This window comes from Hyposmocoma kahamanoa, unplaced genomic scaffold, assembly GCF_003589595.1.
Source record: "Hyposmocoma kahamanoa isolate Upper Pololo Valley unplaced genomic scaffold, ASM358959v1 190, whole genome shotgun sequence".
NCBI lineage: Eukaryota > Metazoa > Arthropoda > Insecta > Lepidoptera > Cosmopterigidae > Hyposmocoma > Hyposmocoma kahamanoa.
The window spans coordinates 1,173,656-1,185,640 of record NW_020653718.1 but is presented as its reverse complement, the minus strand read 5'-3'; the positions used below and the strand labels follow the sequence as shown (position 1 = coordinate 1,185,640).

The window sequence follows — 11,985 nt, the reverse complement described above, 5'->3', positions numbered from 1 at the left end:
TCATTCTGCTGGAAAATTTTAATGTTCATGTTTTTATGATATCAAGGGACGACCAAGTCGTGCACTTGATGGTATGCAACACGCCAGTCTATGGCATTTTTTAGCGTCTTTCATACGGACGCTAAAGATCAACCTTATCATAATATAATTTCGTTGTGTAGGTAATAATGTCACCTAATTTTAAGACAGCATGCAATTGCATTGGCTCAATAAAGAATATTATTAAATTGCAGTTCCACTGAATTTTAAATGCGACCGTCGTCCTGAAACATAAGTAGACATGTCCCAGGTGTCTGTAGTTTAACCAGCACCCTTATCCTTCAATGCTGAGAGTCTACTCTCGTTCTATTGTCAAATAAGTAATACTCAAGCAAATGAAATGACAATATTACGTATAAAACTTTATTTGCATCATGCGTTTTTTAATTTGGTCGAATTTTACTGCTGCCGGACGACGAACGAGAATAGACCTCTTGAAAACCAGTATTGCTCACATTATTGCTTGGCGGCTGAAATAGGTAATGTGGCAATATTTCCCTGGACGAACCTTTTCACAATGAGTTTTGCTGATGCTTAAAACGCAATAATATTATGAACTTATAAAGCAGGCATTCTAAGAACATATCTACCGCTGTATTCAATAGATATAGGGGTTGTCAACGAGAACAAACCAAATTTCCCGATCGCATAATTTCACAAAATTCAGCCGTTAAGAAAGTGGCCAGCTCGATCATATGATTTAACACCGCTGATTATTTTTTATGGGGTTATGTTATACTCTTAAAGAATCGATAGCAGCCTTAAAACTTAAAATTCGTCAAGTGATTAACGAAATAGACCCACCAACCACCATTTTGTCAAAAAGTGATTAAAAACTTTGATGAAAGAATCGATATCTGTAACTGTGGTCGTGGTGGACATTTATCAGATAACATTTCTCATTCATGATTGCTAAACCTAACTTTTTTTAATACAATAAAAATGAGTCATTATCATCTAAATTTATTGTTTTATTTTGATTTACTTACAAAACAAAGATCTTGTTGAAAAACCATTTACTTAATTGTGTACCAATGTTTTTTTTTTATATCAACTAAATTAGATGGAACACGTATTAGTATACGATGTTTTCAAAAGGTTTTAAATTAGTTTGTAAAAAAAAGTAATTCTGAAATAAAGCCAGTGTCCATACCGCTCGACCCAAGCGAAATGAACCGTATTAGTACGGGAAAAGTTTTAATTTGAGCTGAGTTCGAGACTCTTAAGAATCGAGTAGAAACCCCTTGTCTGTCGTCATCACGTACAAATTGAAAATAACTGTGTGGTTATACAATACTAAGCCTTTACTAATTTCACTGATTGGTGTATGCTTTGATGCGAAGTATCACGCCGAAGTCGCTTAACGGCTGGATGGAATTTAAAGACTATATTTTTTATATTACACACAACTATTTAACAAGGTACAATAATACGAAGGTGTATTTTTTTTTTTAATTATTATAAGTACTTTAATTTATTTTTTACTTATGGAGTTCAACTTCACGTACTTGCACAAAAATCAATATATTGACGGAGACCCTGACAGGAACCGTAGTCGTACCAATTTTGGCACTTCTGAAAAACACAGTGAAAAAAAAAGGTAATTATGCAAACATGTATTTACATGGTTTGACCTATCGTCTCTCAAGCAGAGGCCTTGGGTCCGAATCCGAATTCGCCGCTCTTAGGGTCATATTCCTGAACTCTACTCAATGCTCAAGTCAGGACTTGATCAGACTTGAGTATGATTTCAAGCACTGGAAATACGACCCTAACGGCAAGGACTTGAGTATGATTTCCAGTGCTTGAAATCATACACAAGTCCTGACTTGAGCATTGAGTAGAGTTCTGAAATACGACCCTTAGTTTCTCGGGCTTTATGCGAGAAATCGAAATTTAAAATTTACCATGAGGTTCGGAAAATGTGTGACGTTTTCACAACTTCACATTGACTTCACGTCATTTGTGAAGTTCCATATTCTACAGGATATATCACGGAGAGTGTGCTGTGGAATTGCACGAATTAATTGCCACCTACCCCTTTCCATCACCGGGGGACTATTATACGTATGCTTTTGTTCCACCCCTACGTTGTGGATATTCCAAGGATTCGCATGAAGAATTTCGCTTCCACATTTCAATGGCGAACGGTTATAGAGTGGGATTCTCTGCCTGCAGACTTGTTCCCTGAACGCCATAACTTTTGAACGCGAGCGTGAATAGGCGTTAATTAGATGTGCATGCTTCATCGTTGACCTCATGTTACTTACCATCAGGTGAGATAGAGGGGACATAAAGGTCAAATGCGCATTTATATTATGTTATGAAAATAAGAAGTCCCTAAATGTCGATTCCTTATTATATAATTGTCTTAATTAAATTTTTATTCAATTGATATTCAATTATTTTCTTTGAAATTACTCCACTAGTTTGTTATAATTATTAATACAAAGATGGAACACTCAGAAAAAATTCCTTCGATCCGGTCGGATTCGAACTGACGTCTTTTTGCATACCGTGGCAGACGCTATACCAACTAAGCCACGGAACGAACCAACGGACCTCACGAATTTTTCTATGTGCTTGCGTCGTGTCTTCGTATTTGGTTTTTCAACGATATAATTGTGTTTTTATGTAAGAAATAAGTTTAAACTACTATTAATTTCCGATATACGGTATACGACGTCCGACTTACCATTAACATAAAAGGAAACAAACATTTTTGTAATCTGTCTGCTTCACAAGAAGCGGTAAATCTTGATAAATTCGAAAAGATGCATCGTTGTTTAACGCGTTCAAATATCTCAGGTTGCTTATAAAATTGTTCACTATATTCTTGTAATAAACCTTGCTTATTTAAACTTCCATCTGTGTTTACATATCCTTTCCTTTGGCCATAACAGTTTTGGAATCCGCACTGGAAGACAATAGTTATTTGTTACGCAAGGCTACAAAGTTGTTATTTGACGCTTGTACAGAAACCTGAGCGAGCGAAGGAAGCTGAGATTCAAAAGTTAGATTCCTGAGCGTAGCGAGGGTTTCAAGCCACGAGACGCAAAACAACTTTGCTGCCGAGCGAAATACATAAATTTTCACCTCACTATAGCAAGAAATATGGTAGATGAAAGAAATATAGTTGAACCTTAGAATAATAACGCATAGAAACCTAGTCCGCACACGCTAAGTGAGGCAAATTGAAGCGCTCCCAATGGGCCTACACGAGCGGGTGGGCCGTCAGTGCTCAAGGTCAACTTGCACCGCGGATAGCTCAAGAATTTTAGCTAAAAATGACGAAATGTGCGGTAAACTATGAAGTAACGCGTTTCAACTTGTATTTTTATATAAATATTCACTAAAACCGAAAATTAACCTACTACTGAAACTAGCCTACATGACTTTGATTTTTGCCCCACTTGTGACAGTTCGTTTGATATGAAACTATCATTCTATGTAAGTCAATGTTCTATGCGTTATTATTCTAAGAGTTGAACTATAAAACACAAGTTTTTTTAATTAAAAAAGAAGTTTATCTTCGGATGCGTTCTGAATTTACACCACATCAATTTTTTTCTTGCTTGTACTTTTATTTTGTGTGAATAAGTGATTATTGAAATTATTTTAGTTCTTCGAATTAAAATAATTTAATAAACACAATTAGTTATCATTGTCAACGGATTAATTTTACATAAATAAGTAATGTACGACAAATCGCGTAGTTGAACGCGCCATTATCATTTTTTTCATCAAGTTAGGTGCACCACAATCCATCGTCAAGTTCGAATTTCCAAAACCTTTTCCACGCTAGCGTGTAAAAAATGCTTTTGCGCGTAGATTTCTAATGAGAAAGAAAACCTTTACGAGCTAGCGAGGTAAAAAAATATATCGTCCAATTTTCAGAAATGTTACAGTGGTGTTACAATATTTTAGCGGGTATCAGAAAATTGGTCGCAAACAAGGGCTATTTTATTCAAAATTTTTAATTTAGTTGTAAGATTCCATACGCCCTTACGCTAGTTACGGTTGTTGCGAAGAATAACACATCGATTACATATCGAGTTCTTAGGTTTTCGCAATTGTTATACATAGGAAATGAAACTATTTTTCCGGATTTAAATCGTTTCGGGCCCTTTACAGGTCCCATGGTCACGGTTGACTGTTGACACGGTCACCGTATGTAAAGGGCCCGAAACGTCTGTTTGTTTGAAAAAACAAATATACGCGATTTAAATCCGGAAAAATAGTTTCATTTCCTATGTCCTTACATCTTAAATTTCAGTTCACGGAAAAGACATTTTCTACTTAAAACAATATACCTACGTGTTGTTTTGTTACCGAATTATTGAAGTTTAAAGTGGCGTCTGTACAAAAAAATGAAAAGGACACCGGTTACATTATTTGGCTACAAAATGCATAGAGACGACAACTATATGACCAACAAAATCTTGTCAGTGGAAACTGGAAACTGAAATCGTTAAAGATGACCTGGCAGACCCCAGACCGCTTGGGATGTACAGTCCAAAGAAATATGAAGACTATGGTAGACCCTGAGTTTACGCAATGGTACCCAAAAGGCAGTCAAAGTGGAGACTGAATTGCAGCGAGTGATACTTTTTTGGTATCCATTCAAATTTTAACCTACGAAGAAAATTACTCGGCCGTTCTTTAACCGATTTGCATGAAATTTGAAATTTGCATAAAAATACAATTCCACAAGCTGTGAGGAATTTTGAATTTCGACTTGTGACTTGAGATAATTGAAAGAACCTGAATTCTACTAAGTGTTATTTTATCAATAGTAATTTTTTGGATGTTCATTGTTGTGAATATTCAATGCGTCAATTGCAGTGCCTTGACATTGCCTGCCTCCGTGGCCGAACGGTTACCATACCGGACTGCCACGCAGAGGTCCCCGGGTTCGATTCCCGGGCCGGGAGAAATATTTGTATGGCCTTTGGGTGTAATTTGTGGTTGTCTATGTGTGTGTCCATGGCACCAGCGACACAGGGTTTCCCTAGTGCGGGGCTATGTTGAGTGTGTGCGTTATTATTATTATTAAAGTACACCAAAAACTCACGAGAATAGCGAGTAGATAACAGCCATTATTGTTTACAATTTTTTTATACAAAAACCTGTCTCCTATTTTCCGAAGATGGATGTTGATGTTCTTCTTGTTCATGTGCCATCTTCTAATGAAGGTCGGCGATCATGATGGCAATGTGAACTTTGGACACTGCAGCTCTGACTAATGATCGGGTGCTCCTATTGAACCACTGGCGCAAATGTCTGGGCCACGATATTCTCCTTCTTCCTACACCTGTTTAATGTTAGGTAATCGTAACTATACTTTTTTGATTAGTGTACTTACTGAAGTTTGATCTCTCATATGAGCTTTCAAGCAGGCAGCGAAAAGGGGAGGAAATTGTCTTCGTTGGCTGTTTTGCTTCATGGGGTCTTTGCAACAGTTTGCCACTCGCTTTTGAACATAATAATACTATTAATTCTTGGCAATAACAAATTCTAGCTATTGTTAAATAAACTTATAGGTATTGCTACTGCGTCTTTAACACTGAGACATAAGTTGACAAGTCTCATGTGCCTCTAATTTCACCAGCACCCTTCAAAACCAGAACACAGTAATTATGACTTTACAGCTTGGCGGCAGAAATTGTTAAGGTGGCAGTACATCCTGACATGTACAAACGAACCCTTTCACAAACCGTTACTTAAATCTCTTCTTTTCTCTTAAATTGCCGTTGCGGCTTATAGCTCCAGTTTGACCAGTGACAGATTTTTTGACTGGTGAAAAAGGTCTATCTCTCAAGTGAGACGCAGCAATTGTAAAAGTAGATACATACCGGGTCTTGAAGAATCGCACAAGTAATGGAACTGCCACAGTCGTTGACCTGAATTCAGAAGACATTATTCGTATATAAGGTTATTTCTAAAATACTAACAATCTAGCAGATATATTCTTCTTCTTCAACTGCCTCTTCATTACAAAAGGTCAGCAGTTACTTTTCTATATCTTTCTTTATCCTGAACAATTCTTCCAGGGACTAGGTCCACTCCCTGATGTTACGAAGCCATGACATTTTAATTATTCCAACCTTCATCTTCCCAGCTACTTCGTCTATCATTATGGTGCGTAATAGATCCTGTTATGTCGCAGTATATGACCCAGATAAGCCACCTTCCGGTGCTTAACAGTGCGTACCAGCACCACCTTCTTCGCCATAGGTTTAATAAATAAGTTAGGAATATATTACAAACATCATAAACAACAACTTCAGTTCCATGGTTCCAAGACTTTTTTTTACATCTTTGTGATTTTTTTACTATAAATAAACTTTTAAGTTTTTGTTGTACTATCTTACACTTTTTGGATCTAGGAAATGAAACCATTTTTCGGCTCTAAATCGCGTTTTTTTTAAACAAATCAACATTTGCGACCCTTTACAGGTCCCATGTCCAAGACCCATGGGCACAGCTGACTGTCGCTCGGTGTGTCAGAACCTTAGAAAAATGTTAATACCAAAGAATCGATACTTTTTAGATCTCTTATTACTATCACATGACCCCACTCCGCTCCTGCATTTTGCATCGGATTGCTATTTACGCTACCGCACAGAGTTATCACGTTTAGAGCATTCTATTTAAATATTTTTATTTTTGATTATTAAAAGTAACGGAACAAAAGTTGTTGCAGCTTATGATGTTAGTAATTTAAGAGGTTGTTAATGTAAGAGGTTGTTAGTGTTTCAAATAACTCTGTACAGACAGCTAACGACATAATGTTGTGAAACATTTGAATAGCGCCAGAACAAAACTGATAAATCTCAATTTTACTATTTTTTTTATTATGGCGATACATTTTTTATCTATCTATAACTATAATCAATCAAATCCGTTCTAAATCGATAGATAAGTTTCAAAAATGTTCTTGAATTGATAAGCGAAGTTTATATTGAAACTTATCATGAGCTTTTCGGTGAAGGAAAACATTGGGTTGAATCCTGTACGTCGAAGAAGATACACAACCTTTGGAAAACGTGGGAAGTCCCCACACTACATCGTGGAATGGTTACCTATGATTGACGATTTCAGTGGGATGGTTACCTATCAGTAGTCTGAAATGACATTTTCCAGAAATAACATTTTGTCGAAATTTCATAACCTCGAAAGTATTTTTTTTTTATATAACATCAAGTGACGGGACGAACAAGTCGTGCGCCAGATGGTAAGCCACACGCCTGTCCATAACAATTGCAGTGTCACTCAGAGCTTTAAATTACAAAGATCTGAGGGGCACTACCACTGCGCCCGTCGCCCTGTGACATAAGTTGACAAGTCCCATGTGCCTGTAATTTTCACCATTTTGAGAGAAAAATGTTTTTTCTTTTAATCCTAACTTAACCTCACACAGCCGAAGCTAATCATGTCTTAGTGATAAACATTCAACATCTTGAAAGAACAACTGTTTCATTATAATCCGGTTTTCGGTGTAATGAAAATTCGAACAAATGTTATTTCGGACAAAAAATTTTCCACTTTGTGATAGGTTACTCAGTGGGATGTATAAATAGGTTGATAAAGATCGGTTAACCAAAAAAAAATCCAGCATATTAATACACATAACTAGTCTGAACTTATGAATCTTTCGAAAAATACATACAAAGCGATTTATTTACCTGAAAACTTACGATAATTATCAAAGTAATATAAAAATTTGTAAAAAATTGTAAATAACTAACAAAAATCATTGGTGATTGAAACGCACTCAATAGCTCATAAAAAAACAAATAGCTATCAAGAACTATACACATAATATAAACATCATATCAGCTAATACAGATGGACAGAATCGATTAATTACAATGTTCTATGAAATTATGATCACTTGTAGTGGATGGAATTTTAGTTTTTTTTTATGACACAAAACGACGGAACTAACTAGTCGTGCGCCTAATTGTAAGCGTCACGCCTGTTCATGATAGTTGCAGTGTCAAACCATGGAATTACTTGCATGAGTGCCAGAGCAATGTCATTCACTCTCAGGGGCACTTCGCAGAACATCCAGACCAGAACAAATTTCGAAAAGTTCATTTCTCAATTTCGTCGGCTTCATGCAATAAGCCGACGATTTGGTTCTACCGCGAATCGAACCCGGAACCTTTAATAATAATCTAATACTAAACGTTGGGTCGCATAAGTCGCCATTGTATATAGGTATATATATGTTGGTTGTGCCGGTAAAGTCGTCAATGTAAAAAGAAAAACTATTTTTTTAAGGAATGATTTAAAAAAAACAATGTATAAAGCAAAAAGCGTCGTTTCCTTGTTTGTTATATTATTTAAGAAAGTCTAGTTCAGTTTTTATTTTATCATAACAAAATATGTATAAAATTGTACGGTACTGTAGTCACAGCCAATTTAGTATACGTTTTTAATTAAACAAAGCTTTGTACGGATGGCCCGGATAAAACGTCATTTGTCACAACTGTAGCCCAGCAATTGGGATTGTTTCCTAATTAATAAACACTGGGGACATAGTATTACTGTTCTGTTTAATAAAAATTTAATAATTTCAGGACATTACGATTCTTATGTATTTTTAAATTGGTATTAACAAAATGAGGCCGTTATTCGATAACAGACCTAATTAATTTATATTCAAGAGCTATCAAGAGCTAATCCTCTCGTCTCGACTTTTTCCATGGGGCATTCACTACACTGTCTCTGTGGCCGAACGTTACCATGCTGGGCTACCACCCAAATGTTTTTTTTTATAACATCAAGTGACGGAACGAACAAGTCGTGCGCCTGATGGTAAGCTACATGCCTGTCCATAACAGTTGCAGTGTCACTAAGCTCTTTAAATCGCAAAGATCTAAGGCGCACTGTCACTGCGCCCGTCGCCTTGAGATATAAATTGACAAGTCCCATGTGTCTGCAATTTCACCTGCACCATTACCCTTCAAAACCGGAACAAAGTAATGCTGACATTACTGCTTGGCGGCAGAAATAGATAAGGTGGCAGTACTTCCCGGGACGAACTCTTTCACAAAGAGCTCTACTGCTACTGGTTCCGGGTTCAATTCCCGGGCTGGGAGAAATATTTGTATTGCTTAGATTTATTCCCCTCGAGAGTTTAGGTGTAGCACCTTCAGTGAAATTAGTGGTGCAACAGTGGTCCTTTACAAAATCAGTTCACGCGCATAAACATTCATTTACTGACAATGCGCCCGGCGACATTTCTTAGCGGATGCGCCCTTATAATGCCACAACCAAGAAATACTGTTTTCTTAAGACAAAATTAGAAATAAACAATACTCAGACTTCAATAAAACTCGATACGTAGAAATAACATAATTGTTGTGAACATGAAATAAAGTCTGACTGACTGAATAAGAATAATTATATTCGAAGGCATTTATTCCCACTTTGTAACGAAATTTTACGTTTTTGATAATAAAATAAACAGAAATTGAAGCACAAAATGTATTATATATTTCAAAATGTATTAATAAACCATTGAGTGAAGTTTCAATAACATATTATTCAGCATAACATTTTTCTGCGAGGCTTTTAATTTCACTGCAACGTCCACGGTTGTCAAATTCAGGGCATGACTGGAAAAATACAATAAAATTAAAACATAACTGTGCTAGTGATGTAGTAATGTAATATTGGTTGTCAAACTACTTTTTTTATAAACCTTAGCACAATAAGTAGTACTGGTAATGTTCGTAATTTGATAGGACAAAACCTTTAATAAAGATTTTCTACAATGCAATTTTTATTCAAGCAATTTCGGTGTAGTATGTGCAGCAAAAGGGTCATTTATTATGCTTTAAATTTTTTTTCTGTCAAACCCAAGTTAGGTGCTCGACATGTATAAACATGTCGAGCACCTAACTTGGGTTTGGCTATAAAATTGAAAAAGAAACTATTTTTTTGGAGCTAAACGTACATTCACCAAAAGTCGAGGCAAGATCTGTCTATCAAGACCAATTTCAAGCCTCTGAAGAAAATTTCTCAGCTCTCGAGACTCGTGAATTGTAACACCCAGTTACAGGATGCAAGAATTTATAAGCTTAACTGCTTTTATATTGGACAAATAACATGTATTATATTTGACTTATCAAATAACATAGGAGTTGCCGATGTCAAGCACCACAGTGTAAAAAACTCTGCAATCTGCGAACATACCATGGATAAACCTAACATTTAATTAACTTTGATAAACCAAGGTTCTTGCAAAAGAAGTCAATTTTCTACTCAAGATGCTGCGAAGGGCCAATTTAATAACACCCTAAGTTCAACAACGACTATGTTTTCTCTGTATCACTAGTTTGAGATTATTTCCCTTGATAAAGAATCCCAAATAGATAAAAAACTATAAACGTTTGTACCTTGTACGTAGTGTAAATTGGAATATTTTCTTTGGTAAATAAAAATATGATTGTTAATTTAATAGTTTTTGTAACTATAGTTCACAATAGGCGGATTTGCTCTCTTGATACCATTATCAGGGTCCATATCCTTTTCACCTTTTTTAGGTTTGAGTTTGAACTCAGAATAGGCTGATTTGCATTAATATTAGACACAACTGGTTGACGACTAATACCATTCCAGTCTGCCATGATCATGGAACCTTTTCACCTTTTGTTTTTCTGAGCCTGAGCCCGGGAGGCTTAAAAGTTCATCTTCTTTGCATATTATATTAGTGGCTGGTTCTGTGTCTTGCACAATTCTGCCAATATTACGTAGGTAGCCTCTACACAATAGGAAAGCGTTTACAATACAAATTTGACCATTACTTCTGAAAGCGAGATTTGAAGCGGGTTTATCTAATACAAACCACTATATGGGACTAGCCACTAACCCAACCGGCTTACTCTCTTGGCCACGACGTCCTCGGCTAACCGATTTTTACACTTTTGACCCACAACAAGCCCGAAATGTTGGTTTGTTTGAAAAAACAAATATACGCGATTTAAATCCAAAAAAATAGTTTCACCATTTTTATTTTTACACCAATAAAATTATTGATAACTAGAACACACAAATATGGAGAAAGAAAGTGAGAATAGTCAATTTTAAAATAATATTCACCATTGCATATTGTATTAGTAGGCATTGATCGAATTTCTTCAGTTCACAGAAATGATCAAACCCATAGTCTTTAACATCAGCGTTGATGCAATTCTTTTTGATATTCTCAACTAGTCCAGGTCGCTTTCCGAAGGCGTCAGCAATAAATGGTTCTATAGCACTCTTTATAAAAGTCCCATCTTCAGTCACATAACCCATTTTATAGCCTATACATTGTTCGAGCTCGCACTAAAAAAAAAACAATTTTTCTCAAAAGTTTGTGGGATTACATCTGTTTGCCAAGTTTTATTGAAATCGGTTAACGAAAAGTGGGTGAAACCCAATAAACCCACATCATCCCCTAATTTGCGCCTGTAAGGCGGAATATTTTCTTCGAATTTGAATGGGATCACTGTTGAGGTCCCTTTTCCAACAAAAAATCATACGTAACATACACACAAAAAATTCAGTGGAATAGAGAATCCTTTTTTTTTCAAGTCGGTTCAACACCAACGGATGTAAATAATTTCCAATAACCCGATGAACTAATTCTTATTTTTTCAGAATCAATTAAAAAAAAAATTACACTTACATTTCCATCGGAAGCTGGTTTTGGTGATTTTCTCATTTCGTCTAAACATTCCTCAATTGGTACACCTTTTAACTGTGATAGTGGCAGCGGCAGCGCTTTACAACAAGCCATGGCAGTCTGAGTAAAAAAAAAATGCTAAATTTTGTTTAGTTAAGTAATATCATTGTCATCCTGTATTTCCTGTATCACCAGAAGCACGACTTGTTGGTCTCATCACTTGGTATTATAATCTAATAATATTATAATAAAATATATCGTTT

General features: G+C 35.9%; 2 protein-coding genes across 2 annotated transcripts; both read right to left on the bottom strand.

Annotated features, from left to right (window-relative positions):
- Positions 1–1,496: 1,496 nt before the first annotated feature.
- Positions 1,497–7,809, bottom strand: LOC113226404. Its single transcript, XM_026459019.1, has 5 exons — positions 7,728–7,809; positions 5,895–5,942; positions 5,405–5,512; positions 2,735–2,956; positions 1,497–1,614 (listed from the first exon to the last, which is right to left on the bottom strand). The coding sequence occupies exons 1-5, from the start codon at positions 7,797–7,799 to the stop codon at positions 1,540–1,542; spliced, it is 525 nt and encodes a 174-aa protein (XP_026314804.1). The 5' UTR covers positions 7,800–7,809; the 3' UTR covers positions 1,497–1,539.
- A 1,721-nt stretch (positions 7,810–9,530) lies between these two features.
- Positions 9,531–11,837, bottom strand: LOC113226413. Its single transcript, XM_026459026.1, has 3 exons — positions 11,726–11,837; positions 11,155–11,382; positions 9,531–9,668 (listed from the first exon to the last, which is right to left on the bottom strand). Exons 1-3 carry the CDS (start codon positions 11,834–11,836, stop codon positions 9,594–9,596), a joined length of 414 nt encoding a protein of 137 aa, XP_026314811.1. The 5' UTR covers position 11,837; the 3' UTR covers positions 9,531–9,593.
- Between the last annotated feature and the right edge of the window lie 148 nt (positions 11,838–11,985).

What these genes read in the sequence shown, in the direction of transcription:
- LOC113226404 (XM_026459019.1), bottom strand. Translation starts at nt 7,799, where the DNA reads ATGATTTTTGTTAGTTATTTACAATTTTTTACAAATTTTTATATTACT. An exon ending in TAATTATCGTAAGTTTTCAG is followed by an intron (nt 5,943 to 7,727) that starts GTAAATAAATCG and finishes TTCTGAATTCAG; the next exon opens with GTCAACGACTGTGGCAGTTC. An exon ending in GTGCGATTCTTCAAGACCCG is followed by an intron (nt 5,513 to 5,894) that starts GTATGTATCTAC and finishes TATGTTCAAAAG; the next exon opens with CGAGTGGCAAACTGTTGCAA.
- LOC113226413 (XM_026459026.1), bottom strand. Translation starts at nt 11,836, where the DNA reads ATGGCTTGTTGTAAAGCGCTGCCGCTGCCACTATCACAGTTAAAAGGT. An exon ending in AACCAGCTTCCGATGGAAAT is followed by an intron (nt 11,383 to 11,725) that starts GTAAGTGTAATT and finishes TTTTTTTTTTAG; the next exon opens with TGCGAGCTCGAACAATGTAT. An exon ending in TACTAATACAATATGCAATG is followed by an intron (nt 9,669 to 11,154) that starts GTGAATATTATT and finishes GTATTTTTCCAG; the next exon opens with TCATGCCCTGAATTTGACAA.